The sequence below is a fragment of the Somniosus microcephalus genome, chromosome 10 (genome assembly GCF_052327205.1).
Source record: "Somniosus microcephalus isolate GS21.2 chromosome 10, FLI_Smic_1.0, whole genome shotgun sequence".
NCBI lineage: Eukaryota > Metazoa > Chordata > Chondrichthyes > Squaliformes > Somniosidae > Somniosus > Somniosus microcephalus.
The window spans coordinates 8,215,644-8,240,651 of NC_140996.1; the positions used below are offsets into that span (position 1 = coordinate 8,215,644).

The 25,008-nt window shown below is 50.2% G+C and overlaps 1 protein-coding gene across 8 annotated transcripts in view; it reads left to right on the forward strand.

Annotated features, from left to right (window-relative positions):
* The window catches only part of nalcn (sodium leak channel, non-selective), a 315,031-nt gene that overhangs the window by 235,476 nt on the left and 54,547 nt on the right, over positions 1–25,008 (forward strand). For all 8 annotated transcript variants that reach the window (XR_015079682.1, XM_085998388.1, XM_085998389.1 and 5 more), the window contains 5 exons: positions 6,799–6,919; positions 8,211–8,309; positions 9,594–9,687; positions 19,466–19,572; positions 21,726–21,800. Coding sequence is in view for 7 of the 8 variants with exons in the window: in XM_085998388.1 (XP_085854514.1) it covers positions 6,799–6,919; positions 8,211–8,309; positions 9,594–9,687; positions 19,466–19,572; positions 21,726–21,800 (496 nt within the window). In the remaining variant the exon portion in view is untranslated. The remainder of the gene's footprint in view (positions 1–6,798; positions 6,920–8,210; positions 8,310–9,593; positions 9,688–19,465; positions 19,573–21,725; positions 21,801–25,008) is intronic.

Genomic DNA, 25,008 nt, shown 5'->3' on the forward strand with positions numbered 1-25,008 from the left:
AATTCTGATTGATTATCTGTTCAACTCATTGAACTAATAAATGATGACCAAGCATGCCCTGGATTATTAATTCAAGACAATGACTTTTTGGTTATAATCGGGTCTCTTCTCCAGTCAGGGAGCTGATTTTACATTACAGAGAATTCACAGCACAGAAACAGGCCATTCGGCCCAACCGGTCTGTGCCGGTGTTTATGCTCCACTCGAGCCTCCTCCCACCCCTCTTCATCTCACCCCATCAGCGTATCCCTCTATTCCTTTCTCCTTCATGTGTTTATCGAGTTTCTCCTTAAATGTATCTCTGCTATTTGCCCAACCACTCCCTGTGGTAGCGAGTTCCACATTCTCACCACTCTCTGGGTAAAGAAGTTTCTCCTGAATTCCCCATTGGATTTATTAGTGATTATCTTATATTGACGGCCCCTAGTTCTGGTCTCCCCCACAAGTGGAAACATCTTCTCTACGTCTACCCTATCGAACCCCTTCATCATTTTAAAGACCTCGATCAGGTCACCCCTCAGCCTTCTCTTTTCTAGAGAAAAGAGCCCCCGCCTGTTCCGTCTATCGTGATGGATATAACCTCTCAGTTCTGGTATCATCCTTGTGAATCTTTTTGCACCTTCTCCAGTGCCTCGATATCCTTTTTTAATATGGAGACAGGAACTGTGCGCTGATTTATCTGTAGCGGCTGGTTAAACAAAAATAATCGGGATAATGAATCCTTCAGTAAATTCTTCGGCTTCAAGTTTGATGTTTCCTTTTGACTAGAATAAAATAGTTCATGTATATTCTGTTACTCAGAGAGTGGTGAGAAGGTGGAACTCGCTACCACAGGGAGTGGTTGAGGCATTTAAGGGGAAGCTAGATAAGCACATGAGGGAGAAAGGAATAGAAGGATATGCTGATGGGGTGAGATGAAGAGGGGAGGGAGGAGGCTCGTGTGGAGCATAAACACCGGCAAGGACCAGTTGGGCCGAATGGCCTGTTTCTGGGCTGTAAACACTTTGTGACATGAATCTTGTCATTCATGTGGAAATGACTTATGAAATGATACTGGGCGGCCTGCTGGTGGCGTTGTCCAGGGAGAGTATAAATACTCGGGCATGGGCCCAGCTTGCTCAGGACATTCTTTAACAGGAACTAGTGAAGGACACAACTAGACCTCCATGTTGTAAAACAGTTGATTAAAGCTTTGTTTAACGCTTAGACCAAGAGCCCAGTAGTTTTCGTACATCACTTTGTTATTACTGTAGCTTATTTTCCCTCTGGCTCTTACGCCAATCACCTTCAATCTGTGCCCTCTGGTTACCGACCCTCCCACCAATGGAAACAGTTTCTCCTCATTTACTCGATCAAAACCCTTCAGGAGTTTGAACACCTCGATTTAAATTTTCACCTTAACCTGCTCTGCTCTAAGGAGAACAAGCCCAGCTTCTCCGGCCATCTGATGATGTGCAAGGCAGCTGGCAAAGGACAGTCATTCCCCGAAGAGGGAAGGATTGCACAGTGCGAGAGAATGTGAGGATTAGGTTGTGATCGCTGGAATCTCCTGAGAAATGCACTGAAAACAGAGATGCTGGTCTGTTAGCAAAGACAGCTGACAGTGGGTAGCTATTAAAACTTGACCTGAAAGGTACAGCTTAAAATAACTTGGAGAAACTGAGGGGATTACAATCGGACCATTGAGATTCTCCTAGGTGCATTTAACTGAACTCATGTACCGCTGACACTGAACCAAGAGAAGCTTATTGAGGGAGAAATGCTGCACGTTATTGTGCCTGTCTGAAAAAGGAACAGGTTTTTGTCTCCACCTTGGTCTAGACTGTGGACCGGCCTTTTCTTCTCCTGCTCTCAGATTGGGCAAACATTAAAAAAAGAAAAGACTTGTATTTCTCCAGCGCCTTTCACGGCCACCGGACGTCTCAAAATGCTTTACAGCCAATGAAGTACTTTTTGAAGTGTAGTCACTGTTGTAATGTGGAAAACGCGGCAGCCAATTTGCGCACAGCAAGCTCCCACAAACAGCAATGTGATAATGGCCAGATAATCTGTTTTTTAGTGATGTTGATTGAGGAATAAATATTGGCCCCAGCACACCGGGGAGAACTCCCCCTGCTCTTCTTCAAAATAGTGGCCGTGGGATCTTTTACGTGCACTTGAGAGGGCAGACGGGGCCTCGGTTTAACGTCTCATCCGAAAGACGGCAAAACCGACTGCAGCACTCCCTCAGTACTGCCCCTCCGACAGTGCGGCGCTCCCTCAGTACTGCCCCTCCGACAGTGCGGCGCTCCCTCAGTACTGCCCCTCCGACAGTGCGGCGCTCCCTCAGTACTGCCCCTCCGACAGTGCGGCGCTCCCTCAGTACTGCCCCTCCGACAGTGCGGCGCTCCCTCAGTACTGCCCCTCCGACAGTGCGGCGCTCCCTCAGTACTGCCCCTCCGACAGTGCGGCGCTCCCTCAGTACTGCCCCTCCGACATTGCGGCGCTCCCTCATTACTGGCCCTCTGACAGTGCGGCTCTCCCTCAGCACTGTCCCCTCCAACAGTGTGGCGCTCCCTCAGTACTGCCCCTCCGACAGTGGGGCGCTCCCTCAGTACTGCCCCTCCGACAGTGCGGCGCTCCCTCAGTACTGCCCCTCCGACAGTGCGGCGCTCCCTCAGTACTGCCCCTCCGACAGTGCGGCGCTCCCTCAGTACTGCACTGGAGTGTCAGCCTAGATTTGTGTGCTCCAGTCTCTGGAGTGGGACTTGAACCCACAACCTTCTGACTCAGAGACGAGAGTGCTGCCCACTGAGCCACAGCTGACACAATACATTACATTACATCGCTCTAATTCTGGCAATGTCTTGCGATGGCTAGACAATATAGATTTTTGTGCTGACAAGCTTCAGTTTCTGATTGCCTACGATGGTCAGTGCCAGGTTATAGATCATTGGGACATGTTGCAACCGTGCACTCTTACCTCGAGTCAGAAGGTTGTGGGTTCAAGTCCCACTCCAGAGACTCGAGCACAAAAATCTGGGCTGCCAATCCCAGTGCAGTACTGAGGGAGCGCCGCACTGTTGGAGGGGCAGTACTGAGGGAGCGCCGCACTGTCGGAGGGGCAGTACTGAGGGAGCGCCGCACTGTCGGAGGGGCAGTACTGAGGGAGCGCTGCACTGTCGGAGGGGCAGTACCGAGGGAGCGCCGCACTGTCGGAGGGGCAGTACTGAGGGAGCGCCGCACTGTCGGAGGGGCAGTACTGAGGGAGCGCTGCACTGTCGGAGGGGCAGTACCGAGGGAGCGCCGCACTGTCGGAGGGGCAGTACTGAGGGAGCGCCGCACTGTCGGAGGGGCAGTACTGAGGGAGCGCCGCACTGTCGGAGGTGCCATCTTTCAGATGAGGCGTTAATCTGAGTCCCCGTCTGCTCTCTCAGGTAGACGTAAAAGATCCCATGGCACTATTTCGAAGTAGGGCAGGGGAGTTCTCCCTGGTGTCCTGGGCCAATATTTTGCCCTCACCAACATCACTAAAACAGATTATCAGGTCATTATCACATTGCTGTTTGTGCTTAGCTTGCTTTTTTTATGGCCTCGTTAGCCTGTGTCGCTACTTTCAATGATTTGTGTATTTGTACTCCGAGATCCCTTTGCTCCTCGAACCCATTTAGAGTCTTATTTTCCAAGTAATTTGTGACCTCCTTATTTTTCTTGCCAAAATGTAATGACTCACAATTGTCTATAATTTTACCAAAGACTCAGAATAATACCACACCCAGCAAAGGTTCATCACCCCCTGTGCTCACTGACCTACATTGGCTCCCGGTTAAGCAGCGCCTCAATTTTAAAATTCTCACCTATGTTTTCAAGTCCCTCCATGGCCTCGCCCCTCCCTATCTCTGTAATCTCCTCCAGCCCCACAACGCCCCTCCGCCGCCCCCCCCCCCCCGAGATATCTGCGTTCCTCTAATTCTGCCCTCTTGCCCATCCCTGATTATAATCGCTCCACCATTGGCGGCCGTGCCTTCAGTTGCCTGGGCCCTAAGCTCTGGAATTCCCTCCCTAAACCTCTCCCGCCTCTCTCTCCTCCTTTTAAGATGCTCCTTAAAACCGACCTCTTTGACCAAGCTTTTGGTCACCTGCCCTAATATCTCCTTATGTGGCTCGGTGTCAAATTTTGTTTGATAATCGCTCCTGTGAAGCACCTTGGGACATTTTACTACATTAAAGGTGCTATATAAATGCAGGTTTTTGTTGTAATCTGATAATTTGAAAGCCACAGTTAGGATTAAAATATCCTTTTGGTACAGTATTGGTGCACCGCAACAGCTGTTGGCCATTGTCTCCACCCCCGCCACCGACTCCGTCCCCCTCCCCGCCCACCGACTCCGTCCACCGACTCCACCCCCTCCCCGCCCACCGACTCCACCCCCTCCCCGTCCACCGACTCCACCCCCCTCCCCGTCCACCGACTCCACCCCCCTCCCCGTCCACCGACTCCACCCCCCTCCCCGTCCACCGACTCCACCCCCCTCCCCGCCCACCGACTCCACCCCCCTCCCCGCCCACCGACTCCGCCCCCTCCCCGCCCACCGACTCCACCCCCCTCCCCGCCCACCGACTCCACCCCCCTCCCCGCCCACCGACTCCACCCCCTCTCCGTCCACCGACTCCACCCCCCTCCCCACCCACCGACTCCACCCCCTCTCCGTCCACCGACTCCACCCCCCTCCCCGCCCACCGACTCCGCCCCCTCCCCGTCCACCGACTCCGCCCCCTCCCCGTCCACCGACTCCACCCCCTCCCCGCCCACCGACTCCACCCCCCTCCCCGCCCACCGACTCCACCCCCCTCCCCGCCCACCGACTCCACCCCCCTCCCCGCCCACCGACTCCACCCCCTCCCCGTCCACCGACTCCACCCCCTCCCCGCCCACCGACTCCACCCCCCTCCCCGCCCACCGACTCCGCCCCCTCCCTGCCCACCGACTCCACCCCCTCCCCGTCCACCCCCTCCCCGTCCACCGACTCCACCCCCTCCCCGTCCACCCACTCCACCCCCTCCCCGTCCACCGACTCCACCCCCTCCCCGTCCACCGACTCCACCCCCTCCCCGTCCACCGACTCCACCCCCTCCCCGTCCACCGACTCCACCCCCTCCCCGTCCACCGACTCCACCCCCTCCCCGTCCACCGACTCCACCCCCTCCCCGTCCACCGACTCCACCCCCTCCCCGTCCACCGACTCCACCCCCTCCCCGTCCACCGACTCCACCCCCTCCCCGTCCACCGACTCCACCCCCTCCCCGTCCACCGACTCCACCCCCTCCCCGTCCACCGACTCCACCCCCTCCCCGTCCACCGACTCCACCCCCTCCCCGTCCACCGACTCCACCCCCTCCCCGTCCACCGACTCCACCCCCTCCCCGTCCACCGACTCCACCCCCTCCCCGTCCACCGACTCCACCCCCTCCCCGTCCACCGACTCCACCCCCTCCCCGTCCACCGACTCCACCCCCTCCCCGTCCACCGACTCCACCCCCTCCCCGTCCACCGACTCCACCCCCTCCCCGTCCACCGACTCCGTCCCCTCCCCCCTCCCTCTCCACCCCCTCCCCGCCCACCGACTCCACCCCCTCCCCGCCCACCGACTCCACCCCCTCCCCGCCCACCGACTCCACCCCCTCCCCGCCCACCGACTCCACCCCCTCCCCGCCCACCGACTCCACCCCCTCCCCGCCCACCGACTCCACCCCCTCCCCGTCCACCGACTCCACCCCCTCCCCGTCCACCGACTCCGTCCCCCTCCCTCTCCACCCCCTCCCCGTCCACCAACTCCGTCCCCCTCCCCGTCCACCGACTCCGTCCCCCTCCCCGCCCACCGACTCCACCCCCTCCCCGTCCACCACCTCCACCCCCCTCCCCGTCCACCGACTCCACCCCCCTCCCCGTCCACCGACTCCACCCCCTCCCCGTCCACCACCTCCACCCCCTCCCCGTCCACCACCTCCACCCCCTCCCCGCCCACCGACTCCACCCCCTCCCCGCCCACCGACTCCACCCCCTCCCCGTCCACCACCTCCACCCCCCTCCCCGTCCACCGACTCCACCCCCCTCCCCGTCCACCGACTCCACCCCCTCCCCGTCCACCGACTCCACCCCCTCCCCGTCCACCGACTCCACCCCCCTCCCCGTCCACCGACTCCACCCCCTCCCCGTCCACCACCTCCACCCCCTCCCCGCCCACCGACTCCACCCCCTCCCCGTCCACCACCTCCACCCCCTCCCCGTCCACCGACTCCACCCCCTCCCCGTCCACCGACTCCGTCCCCCTCCCCGTCCACCGACTCCACCCCCTCCCCGCCCACCGACTCCACCCCCTCCCTGTCCAGTGTCTGATGCTGAACCAGACTTCCCAACCTCGGCGTCCTATTTGACCCTGAGCTGAGCTTCCGACCCCACACCCTCTCCATCACCCAGACTGCCGACTTCCTCCTCCGTAACATCGCCCGTCTCCGCCCCGTCTCAGCTCATCCGCTGCTGAAACCCTCATCCATGCCTTTGTTACCTCTAGACTTGACTATTCCAACGCACTCCTGGCCGGCCTCCTACATTCCACCCTACGTAAAGTTGAGGTGATCCAAAACTCGACTGCCCGTGTCTAAACTCGCACCAAGTCCCAGACTCCTGCAAAGCGCCGTGGGACGTTTTACTACGTTAAAGGCGCTACATAAATGCAGCTTGTTGTTCGTGCTATCTGAAGAATTTATTGATAATTTGAGTGTCAGATTTACAAACAAGGATGCTTGTCTGTTTTCCAGGGCCAATCCTCGAAATTTCAATTTTGACAATGTGGGGAGTGCGTTGCTGACCTTGTTTGAAGTGCTGTCACTGAAAGGCTGGGTGGAGGTCAGAGACGTCATCATTCATCGAGTGGGCCCAGTAAGTTCATTCTGCATCTTGTATTTGTAATGTGGAATAATTGTGTTAACAGTGGCGGCGATGGGACAGTTTCCCTGGGCTTTTGAGTGGCCATTTGCAATGTTTAGACATTCTTTTCAGCGCGGCGCCCCCTGCAGGGGATCTGTGGCGTGTGTGAGCAGGCAAAGCAACAGCGGCTCAGCCAATCAGATCGAAGAATCCTCACTGAGTCACGCAGGGTGGGGGGGAGGATTTCAACCCCCAAAAACGGGTGGGTTGGGGTCAGGGTTGGCTGGGAGGTTAAAGTGTTCAAAACCTGAATCCCAACCCCAACCCGCCCACTTCCGGTTTTAACGGAGGCGGATCAGGGGGTGGGGCGGAGAGCGGGGGGGCAGCCAACCCGCTTGCAGGAGGCAGGTCACCCCCCCCCCGTGATCGGAGACCCCCCCCCCCCCCCCAACGAGACCTCCAATCTTCCCCCCACCTCACCCTCATTCTGCCGGGTTTCCCAACCGCTTTCTAGCCTCCCCCCACCCCACCTCGCTCCCAGCCCGCCTCCCAATTAAAATTCCGGCCGCAGAGTCTAAACCAGGAAGTGGAATTTAGAATATTTAATTCAATGTAAAATCATTTACAGAAAGCGAAATAAAGAGAGGGAAGGAAAGATGGGATTAAGAGAGAGAGAGAGAGAGAAAAGAGAGACAGAAAAAAAAAAGTTACCAAAAAAAGTACTTTCATTTTTAATTTTTTTTAAATCTCCAACAATAATTAAATTCTGAAGGAATGAGACTCCACACGTGTAAGAGTAATTTTTCAGGGCCAGAGAGGTTGTTTGGCAGTAATCAAGACTTATCACCAATGTTCCCTGTAAGTTGTGGGGCCACGCAGCGCTCCAGGGATCCCGCGCTGCCGGCTTCTCAATAGGAAAAACTGCCCGTGTGCGGTATTTTGAATGGGCCGCACGGCCCGAAAAAAAATGACAGGGAGCACGGCTTATCACGCCGTTAAAAATTCACTTGCATCTGAATGCACCACTTTGGCGAGTTTAGTGGGTATCGAGTGGGTAAGTACAGCAACCTCACACCCCTGACATTGATTTCAGTGCCAAGTCTCTCGGCCAGGTACTGGTGCGGCAAAACTTGTGGAGGAGCAGGAGTAACCCGGACCGCAACTTCTGTATTTCCGCATATGCGGACGCCGGAAGTCGCTGTCCGATTCAGTCCGTGCTAACGGTGAGTGCTGATAACCACACTGCTACTCTTAATGCAAAACTCAGATCACTGTGTCTAACCGCGGGGCTCCCTTCCCACAGATTCACGGCATCTATATCCACGTCTTTGTGTTCCTGGGTTGCATGATCGGACTGACTCTCTTTGTTGGAGTCGTTATCGCTAACTTCAATGAAAATAAGGTAAGGTTAGTTGTAGCTGTTGGGGAAACCCCTTGCTGTGTCCATCCTTCCAAGCTAGAACTGAATGCATGGAATCGAACTGATCCCGTTCTGTCTTGTTAACCCTGATGCACAATTTGATATCTTAGCTCCTGGTGTTTTGCATAACTCAATGTCAAAGTTATTGCTATTGCTATGATTTATGCATTTTAATGAAAAAAAAGTATAGCTTTACAAACTGCACCCATCCCTAAATAATTTCACAGAATCCTTATAGTTACTTTGCAGCAAACATCACATTTGAGAAGATTTGATTGTTGTACTAAAATCTAAAGTTGTTGTATGAATTGATTAGCCATTGTTTTCGGTCCCCGCCACAAACTCCGTTCCCGAGCCACTGACTCCATCCCTCTCCCTAACATCTGTCTGAGGCTGAACCACACTGTTCGCAACCTTGGTGTCATATTTGACCCTGAAACGAGCTTCCGACCACATATCCGCAGCATAACTAAGACCGCCTATTTCCACCTCCGTAACGTCGCCCGTCTCCGCCCTTGCCTCAGCTCATCCGTTGCTGAAACCCTCATCCATGCCTTTGTTACCTCTAGACTCGACTATTCCAACGCACTCCTGGCTGGCCTCCCACATTCCACCCTACGTAAACTTGAGGTGATCCAAAACTCGGCTGCCCGTGTCCTAACTCGCACCAAGTCCCGTTCGCCCATCACCCCTGTGCTCGCTGACCTACATTGGCTCCCGGTTAAGCAACGCCTCGATTTCAAAATTCTCATCCTTGTTTTCAAATCCCTCCGTGGCCCTCGCCCCTCCCTATCTCTGTAACCTCCTCCAGCCCCACAACCCCCCGAGATATCTGCGCTCCTCTAATTCTGCCCCTTTGAGCATCCCTGATTATAATCACTCAACCATTGGCGGCCGTGCCTTCAGCTGCCTCGGCCGGCCCTAAGCTCTGGAATTCCCTCCCTAAACCTCTCCGCCTCTCTTTCCTCCTTTAAGATGCTCCTTAAAACCGACCTCTTTGACCAAGCTTTTGGTCACCTGCCCTAATTTCTCCTTATGTGGCTCAGTGTCAAATGTTTTTTTCATTTTTGTCTTAAAATACTCCTGTGAAGCGCCTGGGAATGTTTTTCTACGTTAAAGGCGCTATATAAATACAAATTGTTGTTGTTATTGGAAAATTGATTTTAAGTGAAGCGATCCAATAAATCATCTTAATCAGGATGGAAAATGTATTTGAAAGTGATGTGAACTTAACAGTGAATTAATTTTCTTGTCCTGATTTTTTAGGGCACTGCCTTGCTGACTGTAGACCAGAGGAGGTGGGAGGATCTGAAAAGCCGCTTAAAGATTGCCCAACCTCTTCACCTGGCAGCGCGACCTGGTAGACATCCTTCAGTCTTATGGAGCAACGTTCTAGATGGCAGCATCTGCACGCGAGGCTGCTCGGTTTTTTAAAGTTTACACGGGAGAATTTTTAACATCCTATGGCAAATGAGTCAAAGAGTATTAGAGTCCCCTTATTTTCAACCCAGCTTTCAGTCACGTCACCTAATGTTCACAAGTGGCGAGGCAAAGAATAAGCTACCCCACTTTCTTTGTTTACAGATTATTTTCTTCCTCCTCTGTGACGTACCTTGGGATGGTTTCAACTTTCGAGGTGCTGTATAAATGCGAGTTGTTGTTATTGTTTTAGTTTTCCATGGTTTTGCATTATTAAAGCACTTCAAGAAACGCTATGCCTCTGACAAAATGTTTAGAATATAGAAGGGCACAAGACCAGTAAAGGAGACAACTGCAACAACTTGCATTTATATAGCGCCTCTAATGTAGTGAAACGTCCCAAGGTGCTTCACAGGAGCGATTATCAGACAAAATTTGACACCGAGCCACATAAGGTGATATTAGGGCAGGTGACCAAAAGCTTGGTCAAAGAGGTAGGTTTTAAGGAGCGTCTTCAAGGAAGAAAGAGAGGCGGAGAGGTTTAGGGAGGGAATTCCAGAGCTTAGGGCCCAGGCAACAGAAGGCACGGCCACCAATGGTGGAGTGATTAAAATCGGGGATGCACAAGGGGTCAGAATTGGAGGAGCGCAGAGATCTCAGACGGTTGTAGGGCTGGAGGAGGTTACAGAGATAGGGAGGTGCGAAGCCATAGAGGGATTTGAAAACAAGGATGAGAATTTTTAAATTGAAGCGTTGCTTAACTGGGAGCCAGTGTAGGTCAGCGAGCACAGGGGGTGATGGGTGAACGGGACGGAATGAGAGTTAGAGAGATGGAGAGGTTTAGGGAGGGAATTCCAGAGCTAAGGGCCTCGGCAGCTGAAGGCACGGCCGCCAATGGTGGGGCGATGAAAATCGGGAGATACGCAAGAGGCCAGAATTGGAGGAGTGCCGAGATCTCGGAGGGCTGTAGAGTTGGAGGAGGTTACAGAGATGGGGCGAACATAAGAACATAAGAAATAGGAGCAGGAGTCGGCCATTCAACCCCTCGAGCCTGCTCCGCCATTCAATAAGATCATGGCTGATCTTCTACCTCATCTCCAGTGTCCTGCACTATCCCCATATCCCTTGATTCCCTTAATATTCAAAAATCTATCAATCTCTGTCTTGAATATACTCAACGATCGAGCCTCCACAGCCCTCTGGGGTAGAGAATTCCAAAGATTCAACACCCTCTGGTGGCCGAGGGGCCGAGGCCATGGAGGGGTTTAAACTCTTGGCATGCCTGAAACCGGCATTTCCGATGTCCCTACAGGTGTGTACACAGCGCGTACACACCCGTAGGGATTGGAAAATACAGCCCAAAAGCAGACAAGGCGTAAGATTTCTAAGGGTTTTCAGCGGGCGGAGGTTCTGCAGAAAACGGAACTCTCCACCTGTAGAGGCCCTTCTCCAGGGCAGGCGTACGATCTGACAGATCGGAAATGCTGGTTTTCAGCGCATGTGCTTCGCATGTCTAAAACCAGCATTTCCGTTGTCCCTACAGGTGTGTACACAGCTCGTACACACCCGCAGGCATCGGAATATACGGCCCAAAGATGGTGGTGATTTGAATACATGATGATCAGCACTTTGTAGTTTAAATTCCATCTTTCGTTGCAGAACCCTGAGGAATCTCTGCAAATCTCGCTTCTTTCGATCTGTAGTGGGAATGAAATTGAGACGTAACTGCCAATTAAACAATTTTGGAGCTCAAGATTATGTCCTGTATACAGATTAAATCATTCAATCTGGGCTCCTGTGATTTTATTTTCCAACCATTAAATCTTACATTCTTCAGAATCTGGGTTACCTTTAGGAACATAAGAATCAGGAGCAGGAGGAGGTCATTCGGCCCCTCAAGCCTGCTCCACCATTCAATAACTCAGAGACTAGGGTCCTAAATTTAAATAAAGGAAACTACGATGGTATGAGGCGCGAGTTGGGTAGGATTGATTGGGGAATGTTACTCAAAGGGTTAACGGTGGATAGGCAATGGCAAACATTTAAAGATCGTATGGATGAACTACAGAATTTGTTCATCCCTGTTTGGCATAAAAATAAAACAAAAAGGGTGACTCAACCGTGGCTAACAAGGGAAATTAGGGATAGCATAAGATCCAAGGAGAGGACATATAAATTGGCCAGAAAAAGCAGTAACCCTGAGGATTGGGAGCAGTTTAGGATTCAGCAAAGGACAAAGAGATTAATTAAGAGGGGGAAAATAGAGTATGAGAGTAAGCTTGCAGGGAACATAAAAACTGACTGTAAAAGCTTCTATAGATATTGTTAAGTCTGTGAGTTGTTCAAGTAATTAATACTCAGACTTAATCAGTAACAATAAAACAGGTCTTTACTGGTTGGAGGTAGGGACTACACGTAGGTCTTTACTTCATGCCCACAGGCGGGAACTGAGGGGGATCAGTACCCACAGTACTATTTATACCCCTATGGCCAGGAGTGGTACTGCGTATCACTACGCCCAACAAGTAGTGCAGTCCTGTCCATAGGTTCAAAGTAGCACACATATTACATACACAACATTCCTCCCTTCCTAGCTTTACAGTCATCTCCCCATTTAACATAACGTAATAACATATATACATATATAACTTCAGGTTTACATAACAGAATAACATAGATACATAGATAACTTCATGTCAAAACAGATCACAGATTCAGTCTCTGCGGAAAACAGTTCACAGATTCAATCTCTGTGGTGGAGTCGGTTCACGTTGCTGGAGTGACTCATTCAATAGTCCTTCCATGGATTTAACAGTTTGAACTTCCGAACTGAATTGGCTCCGTTCGGAGGGACCACGTGTGTGAACTGGTAGAGGTAATAATGGTTCAGATGGGTCATCTTCTGTTTTGACTTTTCCTTTTCTGCTTCTTGGAGACTCTCTGGGCTCCACTGTCAGCTGCCAGCTGCATGCGCAGTTCCTCCTTCTCTTCCTCCTTTTTCCGTAGTAGAGCCACCTTCTCCCGATGTTCCGTAGACTTTCGGTGCTCCTCCATGATTTCTGTATGGTGGGAGTCGAAGTTACAAGTTGGGCAGGACAGGACATAGTAATATTCGGTGTCGTCCTGATCTAGGCCAGCGAGAGGGTCTTCTATTTCCTCCATACCCAGCTGGGCGTTAGCCAGCTTTTGTTCCAAGTCCAGACATCTTTCCTGAAGAGACTTCTTCATGCGTACCTCTTCATCCAGCTTTTTCTGGGCTTTCAGCAAGTCGTTTACTAATGACCTCATTTGAGATTTTACTACTTCAACTTCTTTTGGAGATTGATTGATCGAACTATTCAATCCCTCTACCGGAGCAGCTGTTTCAGCGGTCTGTTGTTCTACGTTGACGTGAGTCAGCGTACTTTTGGCATCCAAGGGCTGCTCTGTTGCAGTCATCTCAGTCTGTGTTGCCACCTCAGCTCTTCCAATAACCTTTGAGAGCTCCGAACCCCTTTCGTTTGAATATTGAAGTTCGTGTTCAAGTTTTTTCCATTTCAGAGTCCTGTCCTTCAGCATATGCAGGAGTTGGCTGACCGTTAACTCCTCTGACACCAGACGTTTTGTGTGCTCCTGCTCCATTTTCTCCATCAGCTGCTTCTGTTGTCTTTCCAGATTCTCCAACTCTATATCAAAGAACTCTTTCGTTGCATTCAACTCTTGCTCAAAACGGCGAAGCATTTGTTCTAATTGCTGTTGTAGTTTGAAATGGAGTTGAGTTCGAGCCCGGTGTCCCTCAGAAATGGGCACATCAGTAGACTTGCCAGACTCCGAATCCACAGTTAAACTATGTTGTTGTTGCTCAGTGGAATTCTGTGCTGAAACTTTGTCTTTTGCACCTGAGTTGGGCTTACCATCATCCGTTCCAGAGTCTGGGCCGACTATCTTCACCGAGTTCTCACTCGTTATTGTTTGTAGGAAATGCCAGTCCATATTCATTTTCCTAATCCACTCCCGTCCTAGTAGTGGAGAACCTCCTTCAGATATCACATATAAGTCCATTATTTGACTGTCTTCGCCCTTGTGGACCACTGCAACCTCTATTTTCCCGATGGGGTACACTCTTTGCCCCGTGTATGTTTTCAATATAATCCCCGTATCCTGTAGGGGAATATGTTGGAATAACTTTCCGTAATCTTTCTTATTTATGACCGTCAATGCCGATCCAGTGTCCAATTCCAGTTTTACTTGGACTCCTTCTATCTGAAGAGTAACCCAAATTGTCTGGAGGTCTGCACCCTTACCAACGTTGAGTACCCTTAAGCTAGCCAGTTCAATACTGCTTAAGCCAGCCAGTTCATTACTGCTAGCATCTGAATCGGACTCCTGTTCGGTCACCTTGTGTACCTTTGCGTATTTTCCTTGCGGTGACTTGTTGCTGGTCTTCTTCCCTGACCTGCATACTCTAGCTATATGTCCAAGCCTACCACAAGTTCTACATTCTTGGTTTTTAAACCAACACTGGTTCTGATCATGCGTTGTCTTTCCACAACGATAACATTTGCCAGAACTCACACCCAATTTGTGTGCACTGAGCTCCGGTGACCGTAGCTGCATTACTGCCGTGCCTCTCGCTGCGGCTTCGTGTGCTGCTGCCATAGTGACCGCCTTCTCAAGCGTCAGCTCATTCTCCTTGAGCAGTCGCTTTTGTGTATCCTGTTTAAATAAACCACACACAAATTTGTCTCGAAGTGCCTCTGTCAGTCCCGTTCCAAACTGGCAATATTTCGCTAATTTACGCAATTCCAGCAAATATTCAGCATTGCTTTCATGCTGTAGCTGCCTTCTGTCGTAAAATTTAAATCGTTCCGCTAGCATCAGCGGCGTGGGGTTTAGATGATCTTTCAGGACAGTAACAATCTCATCGAACGTCTTATCCGCCGGTTCATCTGGTGATAACAGGTGTTTCAATTGCCCGTATGTCTTCGCACCCATTAAATTTAATAATGTTAGAGCTTTATCTTGGTCACGAATTTTATTGGCCTTACAATAATTTTTTACTCTTTCAACATATATGGCCCAATCTTCGAGGTCACTATCAAAGGTGCTAATATTCCCGTGTTTAGGCATTGTAGATTTGCAATTTCTCAGATTTTATTTTCTTTACTTGTTATCAAAGATGGCGGCTTGCCGTCGTCCTCCGCCCACAAAATGGCGGTTTTCCCACGCTTGGCGGTCTTCACCCGTCCCCCGACGCCGTCTCCCTTCAGCCCTCGAGTGCGGCCCTTATCTTCGCCGCGATCGCCCGAGTGCTGCCCTTATCAGCGGATGCGATCGCTGGATTGCGAAGTGGCTCCCGACCGAAGCGGCTCTTGCTCGCTCCCTCCCGGGCTCTGGCTTACCCGCTCGCGCGTTTCACCGCGGCTCTTATCAGGGATTGCGATCGCCCTTATCTTCTCCAACTTCCCCAGCCCTGTCTTTGCAGCCAACACTGCACGGCTTACCCCACCACCTAGGTTGAACAAGGAAACTGCAGAAAGACTTCTGTCAGTCGCTGGAAGCTGTCAGGATAGCTGCTGCACTCCAGTGCTCAGTAGCTGATGGAGGCTTCAGAGTCCTAAAGCCTGTCGCTTCTAGTGGGGTGGTGATGTTTGAAACCTCTCTTCAACTGCCGCAGGGTAAGAACCTGACTCGTCACCAGTGTTAAGTCTGTGAGTTGTTCAAGTAATTAATACTCAGACTTAATCAGTAACAATAAAACAGGTCTTTACTGGTTGGAGGTAGGGACTACACGTAGGTCTTTACTTCATGCCCACAGGCGGGAACTGAGGGGGATCAGTACCCACAGTACTATTTATACCCCTATGGCCAGGAGTGGTACTGCGTATCACTACGCCCAACAAGTAGTGCAGTCCTGTCCATAGGTTCAAAGTAGCACACATATTACATACACAACAGATATGTGAAGAGAAAAAGATTGGTGAAGTCAAGCGTAGGTCCCTTGCAGTCAGAATCAGGGGAATTTATCATGGGGAACAAAGAAATGGCCGACCAATTAAATACATACTTTGGTTCTGTCTTCACAAAGGAGGACACAAATAACCTCCCAGGGATGTCGGGCAACATAGGGTCTAATGAGAGGGAAGAACTGAATGAAATCAGTATTTGTAGTGAAATGGTGTTCAGGAAATTGATGGGATTGAAGGCCGATAAATCCCCAGGGCCTGATAATCTACATCCTAAGGTACTTAAGGAAGTGGCCCTAGAAATAGTAGATGCATTGCTGGTCATCTTCCAAAATTCTATAGATTTTGGAACAGTTCCCATGGATTGGAGGGTAGCTAATGTTACTCCACTATTCAAAAAAGGTGGTAGAGAGAAAACGGGGAATTATAGACCGGTAAGCCTGACATCGGTAGTGGGGAAAAAAGAGTCCATTATAAAAGATGTAATAGCAGAGCACTTGGAAAACAGCAACAGGATCGGACAAAGTCAACATGAATTTACAAAAGGTAAATCATGCTTGACTAATCTACTGGAATTTTTTGAGGATGTAACTGGTAGAATAGATAAGGGAGAACCAGTGGATGTGGTGTATTTGGACTTCCAGAAGGCTTTCGATAAGGTCCCGCATAAGAGATTAGCGTGTAAAGTTAAGGCACATGGGATTGGGGGCAAGGTACTGACTTGGATAGAGAACTGGTTGGCAGACAGGAAGCAAAGAGTTGGAATAAATGGGTCTTTTTCCGAGTGGCAGGCAGTGACGAGTGGGGGACCCCAGCTATTCACAATATATATTAATTAATGATCTAAACGAGGGAACTAGATGTAATGGCCTAGAAATTGGGTTGGGGCGCCAAAGTGGCGCAAAAGTCGGCGGAGCGCAGGATTTAGCGCAGCGATTGGAGTGATACCGATCGCCAGATATTCCGTTTCATTGCCCCTCGAGGGACACGGGGCGAGGCTCGAGGCGCTCCCCGTCCCTCTTAGGGCGCTGAAACTGAATATCGCAGCGCCACATGCTGCAGCACGGCACGCTGCGGTACTGCAGGCCTTCCTCCCACTGTTAAGGGGGAGGTGCCTGCAACAGCGCGATCCCCGCTCGCGACTGCCGGCAAATGAGCCTGGCACCAAGGAGAAGTGCCGGGCTCTCGGGAAACAGCTGGCAATGCCGTGGGGGGGGGGGGGGGTTAGGAGGCCGGGGACGGAGGTGCTGGCAGGCGGCCGCTGAAAAAGTGGCCGCCTCGCACCTCCACCTTAACTTGCGCCGCTGCCGGCACAGTAAGGCCCCGTGAACCGGGCGCGGGTAGCGAGCGGCGCAACTGCGGCGTTCGATACCAAATATCGCGAATGGGGCGCTGCGCACACCGATGATGTCATCGGTGGCGGCGCAGCACAAATGCCTAACGCCACCATTAGCGCCCCTACTGAATATCGCTGGAGAAGCAGCCAGTGGCGCTACAGCCACTGACTGCCTCTTTAGGCGCTAACAGGTGGCGCTACTCACCCAATTTCTCCCCCAATATCTCCAAGTTTGCAGACGACACAAAGCTGGGTGGGCGTGTGTGCGGTGAGGAGGATGCCGAGAAACTCCAGTATGATTTGGACAGCTTGGGTGATTGGGCAGATGCAGTATAATGTGGATAAATATGAGGTTATCCACTTTGGTGGCAAAAACAAGAAGGCAGATTATTATCTGAATGCCAATAGATTGGGAGAAGGGGAAGTGCAATGAGACCTGGGTGTCCTTGTGCACCAGTCACTGAAGGTAAGCATGGAGGTGCAGCAGGCTGTTAAGAAGGTACATAACATAAGAAGCAGGAGTAAATGGTATGTTGGCCTTCGTAGCGAGAGGATTTGAGTACAGGAACAAGGATGTCTTGCTGCAGTTGTACAGGGCCTTGGTGAGACCACACCGAGTATTGTGTGCAGTTTTGGTCGCCTTATCTGAGGAAGGATGTTCTTGCCATGGAAGGAGTGCAGCGAAGATTCACCAGACTGATACCTGGGATGGCAGGAATGACGTATGAGGAGAGATTGGGTCGATTGGGTTTATACTTGCTGGAGTTTAGAAGAATGAGAGGGGATCTCATTGAAACTTATAAAATTCTAACAGGACTAGACAGACTAGATGCAGGAAGGATGTTCCCGATGGCGGGGGAGTCCAGAACCAGGGGTCACAGTCTAAGGGTAAGGGGTAAGCCATTTAGGACAGAAATGAGGAGGAATTTCTTCACCCAGAGAGTGGTGAACCTGTGGAATTCTCTACCACAGAAGGCAGTTGAGGCCAATTCATTAAATATATTCAAGAAGGAGTTAGATATATTTCTTGATGCTAAAGGGATCAAGGGATATAGGGAGAAGGCAGGGACAGGGTACTGAATTTGGATGATCAGCCATGATCGCATTGAATGGCGGAGCAGGCTCGAGGGGCCGAATGGCCTACTCCTGCTCCTATCTTCAATGTTTCTATGTAATAAGATCATGGCAGATCTTCAACCTCAACTCCACTTCTCCACCCGATCTCCATATCCCTCGATGCTCAGGTGAACCTTTTTCAATAAATACAGTTGCATTAAAAAAATCAATCAAAAGATGTAAAACTGAGAAGTTCCGCTCCAGTATGGCACGAGGGGTCTTGGACTCGTTCCTTAAATGAAAGCCTGGCGTTTGATAACTTTAGTCTCCGTATTATAAAAAGGATGTAGAGGCACTGGAGAGTGCGCGCAAAAAAAGATCTACGAGGGTGATCCCAGAACTGTGAGGTTATACCCATCAGGAAAGGATGAACAGGCCGGGGCTCTATTCTCTTGAAAAGGGAAGGCTGAGGGGGTGACCAAATAGGGGTCTTTAAAACGATGAAAGGCTTTGACAGACGCAGAGAGTGGCCCAGAAATTTGTCTGGGGCAGTGTCGTAAAGCGGGCGGTGTCAGATCAGCCTGCCGTTACACGCTGCGTCTGATACTCCGCCCCATTGACTGCCACCGCCCGAGACAAATTTCAAGCCCGGGGTGTTTCCACTTGTGGGGAAGAGCAAATCTAGAGGCCAGCAATAGAAGACAGTCACCAATAAATCCAGTAGGGACTTCAGGAGAAACTTCTTTACCCAGAGAGTGGTGAGAATGTGGAACTCGCTACCACAGGGAGTGGCTGAAGTGAGTAGCAGAGATACAATTAAGAGGAAGCTAGATAAGCATATGAGGGAGAAGGGAATAGAGGGTTATGCTGATAGATTTAGATGAGGAAAGACGGGAGGAGGCTCGAGTGGAGCATAAACACCGGCATGGACTGGTTGGGCCGAATGGCCTGTTTCTGTGCCGTCCATTCTGTGTAATTCGTTTTCCAGTAAGTGTTAACAAAGCAGCTCGTCAACCGAACCAAACGACTCCTCCTCAGATGCTGACTTGGTCCACCTCGAGAAAGATTAAACATGTTTAAGAAGCGGAGATTCACTGATGCATTCCTGGGCTCGGCTGCTGCACTAGTTGATACAGGACAATGGGAGTAAATAAAACAGTAGGCAACCATACTGCGTAAAAAGGAGCAAGTGGCAGCTCTGAACGCGAGTAGTTACACGAGGGAGAAGGGAATAGAGGGTTACGCTGATAGAGTTAGATGAGGAAAGACGGGAGGAGGCTCGAGTGGAGCATAAACACCGGCATAGACTGGTTGGGCCGAATGGCCTGTTTCTGTGCCGTATACCCGATGTAATCATTTTTGTTTTGTGTTGTGTTTTCCAGACAATGGCGGCTTCCGAGCTAAAATGTACGACATAACCCAGCACCCGTTCTTCAAGAGGAGCATCGCAGTGCTGGTCCTTGCCCAGTCTGTGCTGCTTTCAGTGAAGGTACTTTACACTATGGACAGGAATGCGTGTTTTTGGATTAATGTCACCGTCGCTACTCTCTTTGCAAAATGACCTGTGTTGTGAAGAGGTGTGAACTTTATGCGGACTTTGGGGCCTCTTCTTTCACTCGTCTACTTCCGTTTGAGCTGCTGGAGTACGCTGTGCCAACTCTTGAACTACACAGAGCCAGACAACATTTTATCCATTGGTGTGCGACCTAGTGTTTGCCGTCGGCTGTGGCCCCGTCTTCTTCTTCTTAGGCAGTCCCTCGGAACCAAGGGTGACTTGTTCTACACTAAAAATGAGTTCTCAGGTGACTGAGGAGTCCAATGCGGGACCTACAGTCTCTGTCGCTGTTGGGGTTGTCCATGATGGTCCTGACATTCCAGGTCCAGAACTTCATTTTAAAGGGTGGAAGATGCCTGTGCGTGAATTCTTTTAACGTGGGGTGGCCGTTGCACACCAGCTACCACACGGGGCTTGACAGAGCAAGGTCTTGGTCCAATGGCAAGGGGAGCCAAGACGATTGGAGACCAGGCTCCCCACCGCACTATTCGAAGAGGAGCAGGGGAGTTCTCCCCGGTGCCCTGGCCAATATTTATCCCTCAACCAACATCATTAAAACAAATTATCTGGTCCTGATCACATTGCTGTTTCTGGGAGCTTGCTGTGCGCAAATTGTTCTGTCTCCTACATTACAAGGGGTTGGTTGTCTTATGAGGAAAGGTTGAGCAGGTTGGGCCTATACTCATTGGAGTTTAGAAGAATGAGAGGTGATCTTATTGAAACATAAGATACTGAGGGAGCACGATGGGTAACCTCGGAGTCAGAAGGTTGAGGGTTTTCTATAGCAGGGACAGGGTACTGAGTTTGGATGATCAGCCATGATCTCGTTGAATGGTGGAGCAGGCTCGAGGGGCCGAATGGCCTACTCCTGCTCCTATCTTCTATGTTTCTATGACACTCCCCACTCCAGAGACTTGAGCACAAACAGTTCTAGGCTGACACTCCCAGTGCAGTGCTGAGTGAGCGCCGCAATGTCGGAGGTGGACAATATTTATCCCCCAACCAACATCATTAAAAAAAAGAGATTATCTGGTCATTGCTGTTTTTGGGATCTTGCTGTGCGCAAATTGGCTGTCACATTACAACAATGACTACACATCATTGGCTGTAAACAGCTTTGGGACATCCTCAGGATATGAAAGGTGCTATAGAGATGTTTATAAGGGGAAAATAATCCAAACCTAGATTTACGAAAATTAAAATGAAGTATGTAAAAACAATTAAAATGTTAAGCTAGGGACAGTTTATACGGCACGAATAAAACATGCTACCAGATAACTTTATTTGCTGAGCTTGTCTCTAGCACCAGAAACAGATCTAATCTGACTTACCCACTCTTAGACTCTTAAAAGAAAACAGAAAATGCTGGAAACACTCAGCAGGTCAGGCAGCAGCTGTGGAGAGAGAAACAGAGTTAACGTTTCAGGTCGATGACCCTTCGTCAGAGCTGGAAAAAGTTGGCGATGGAGCAGGTTTTTAAGCAAGGGTAGGGGGTGGGAAAGGGGGGAGGGGAGGAAAGAACAAAAGGGAAGGTCTGTGATAGGCTGGAAGGCAGGAGAGATTAAATGACTAAAGGGATGATGGGACATGGCAAAAGGAGATGGTAACAGGACAAGTTAAGAAAGAAAAGTTAGGTCTCGAGGAACTGAAAATGACAAAAGCAGAATCATTTTTTATTAGACTTTAAATATTCATTAGGCTGAGGGAGCGCCGCACTGTCGGAGGCGCCGTCTTTCGGGTGAGACATTAAACCGAGGCCCCGTCTGCTCTCTCAGGTGGACGTAAAAGATCCCACGGTCACTATTTGAAGAAGAGCAGGGGAGTTCTCCCTGGGGCCAATATTTATCCCTCAACCAACATCACAAAAACAGATGATCTGGTCATCATCACATTGCTGTTTGTGGGAGCTTGCTGTGCGCAAATTGGCTGCCGCGTTTCCCACATTACAACAGTGACTACACTTCAAAAGTACTTCATTGGCTGTAAAGCGCTTTGGGACGTCCGGTGGTCGTGAGAGGCGCTATAGAAATGTAAGTCTTTTTTTAATTAAATGCGTTACTAAGATTTATTTTCTATTTGTCTTACAGTGGGATGTTGACGATCCAGTTACCGTTCCTCTGGCAACAATGTCAGTCATTTTCACCTTTATTTTTGTCCTTGAGGTAACTTGATTTTTATTAATTTTTTTTCTCCCCCCTCTGCTAAATGTTTGGCTAGGCTAATACCCGTTCTCACTATTGTGTATCCAGGGTTGTCGACCACTGAGAGAGCATTTTTACTGACGAGCAAGGTCATTCTTACTGACCAGGGTTTTTTTTTCAACTGGTGTGTTACCCTACAGTAAAGGAACACACACAAACATTAATTTATTTTAGGTGGAAAAACTCTCACGTGCAGATGGAATTTATTTGTAAATAGATTGAACTTATTACCTCTACTGATGGTTTTCAGTGCTGCACCTCTCTGTGTACACTGGGAATAACACAGTGTCATGGTGAGGACAGCCTGCGAGCGCAATATGAAATTACTTTTTTAAGAACTAGAGGAGTAAGTGCAATAACTTTCCTCTAGATGTGACCCCAAGTTGAGGTTTTTATTTAAATTACTTTTTTTTAAGTTATCTCCCAATTGTCAGTTTTGCTGAAGGACATACACCGGAATGATTATTTTTATTCATTAGCGGATGTGGGCATCACTGGCAAGGCCGGCATTTATTGCCCATCCCTAGTCGCCCTCGAGAAGGTGGTGGTGAGCCGTCGCCTTGAACCGCTGAAGTTTTTCCCTACGGGTTTTAATATAACTCGCTAGGCCGTTTCAGGGGGCAGTTAAGAGTCCACCACATTGCTGTGGGTCTGGAGTCACATATCGGCCAGACCGGGTAAAGGCAGCAGATTTCCTTCCCTGAAGGACATTAATGAACCAGATGGGTTTTTACGACAACTGATGGTCATCATTACTGATACTAGCGCTTTATTCCCAATTTATTTAATTAACTGAATTTAAATTCCCCAGCTGCCGTGGTGGGATTTGAACTCACGTCTCTGAATCATTAGTCTAGGCCTCTGGATTACTCGCCCCGTAACATAACTGCTGTGCTACCGTACCCTCTGGGAATGGAATTGAAGGGGCGGAAATTCATCTCGGGCGGTGGCGCAAACACAGGCGTTATCGGATTGGCGGCTCGCTATACGCAGCGCCTGCTATTTGGATCCATTGATTGCAGTTGGACTGAATATCGGGCGCCGCGCAGAATGGGCGGCCAATCCGATACCGGACGTTTTGCGCCGCCGCCGCCCGAGACAACTTTCTGCCCCGAAATCTTTTTCCTGGTTTCGTCCTGTCCCGATGAGAGACACGTGGGGCGGTGTCATTCTCGCGGGCACCAGCCCCCTCCAGTACTTTGCCCGTAGTTCCATTCCTTCATGTGTGACACAGGTGCCGATGTAGAGGGTGCATTATACTGCACTCTCCCACTGTTAATGCAACGCACCTCCAGTCTTGAGAGCACAGCCGTTGCCTCACATGACATAGGCTCAATCAACTCGTTGCTGGGAGTAGAATCCATTTAACTACAAAACCTGGCATCAAACTCCAGCAACAATATTGCAGTTACAGTAAACATAATGGGAATAGATATATTGATGAATATGGTAAAGGCATATTTCTGGCACAGTGCTCTCGTAAATGTTGCCATTTTCTTCTGTGCAGTCATGCGGGAGAATTATTTTGTTCACAGAATTGACCAGAAACTTAACTGGACCAGCCACATAAATACTGTGGCAACAAGAGTGGGTCAGAAGCTGGGTATTCTGCGATGAGTGTCTAACCTCCTGACTCCCCAAAGCCTTTCCACCATCTACAAGGCACAAGTCAGGAGTGTGATGGAATACCCTCCACTTACCTGGATGAGTGCAGCTCCAACAACACTCAAGAAGCTCGACACCATCCAGGACAAAGCAGCCCGCTTGATCGGCACCCGATCCACCACCTTAAACATTCACTCCCTCCACCACCGGCGCACCGTGGCTGCAGTGTGTACCATCTACAAGATGCACTGCAGCAACTCGCCAAGGCTTCTTCAGCAGCACCTCCCAAACCCGCGACCTTTTCACCTAGAAGGACAAGGGCAGCAGGCGCATGGGAACACCACCACCTCCAAGTTCCCCTCCAAGTCACACACCATCCTGACCTGGAAATATATTGGCTGATCCTTCATCGTCGCTGGGTCAAAATCCTGGAACTCCCTCCCTAACAGCACTGTGGGAGCACCTTCACCACACGGACTGCAGCGGTTCAAGAAGGCGGCTCACCACCACCTTCTCGAGGGCAATTAGGGATGGGCAATAAATGCTGGCCTTGCCAGTGACGCCCACATCCCATAAACGAATTTTAATAAAAGTGTCAGCTTTGTATCTCACTAAAGATGCCATCTGTCTTGCGGATGACGTTAAACCGAGACCCCATCTGCTCCCTCAGGTGGACGTAAAAGGTCCCACGGCCACTATTTCGAAGAAGAGCAGGAGAGTTACCCCTGGTGTCCTGGCCAATATTTATCCCTCAACCAACTAAAAACAGATTATCAGGTCAACATAGAAACATAGAAGATAGGAGCAGGAGTAGGCCATTCGGCCCCTCGAGCCTGCTCCGCCATTCAATGCGATCATGGCTGATCATCCAAGTTCAGTACCCGGTCAATTATTTCATTAAAATAAACCAAAATACCTCAGATGCTGAAAATCTGAAATAAAAACAGAAAATGCTGGAAACACTCAGCAGGTCAGGCAGCATCTGTGGAGAGAGAAACAGAATTAACGTTTCAGGTCGATGAACTTTCGTCAGAACTGTTTCTATTTCATCTACCCCATTGCTGTTTGTGGGAGCTTGCTGTGCACAAATTGGCTGCCGCGCTCCCTACATTACAACAGTGACTACACTTCAAAAAGTACTGCATTGGCAATAAAGTGCTTTGGGATGTCTTGAGGTCGTGAAAGGCGCTATAGAAATGAAAAATAAAGAAAGAGGTGTATTTATACAGCATCTTTTACAACCTCAAGACTTCCCAAAGCATTTTACAGCCAATGAAGTCCTCCATTGTCAAGCCCTCTAAGAATTTTATACGTTTCAATGAGATCACCTCTCATTCTTCTAAACTCCAGAGAGTATCGGCCCATTCTACTCACTGCCTCATCCCAGGACAATCCCCCCATCCCAGGAACCAGTCTGGTGAACCTTTACTGCACTCCCTCTATAGCAAGTATATCCTTCCTTAGGTAAGGAGACCAAAACTCTACACAGTACTCCCGGTGTGGTCTCACCAGGGCCCTGTATAATTGCAGTAAGACATGCTTATACTCCAATCCCCCATTGCAA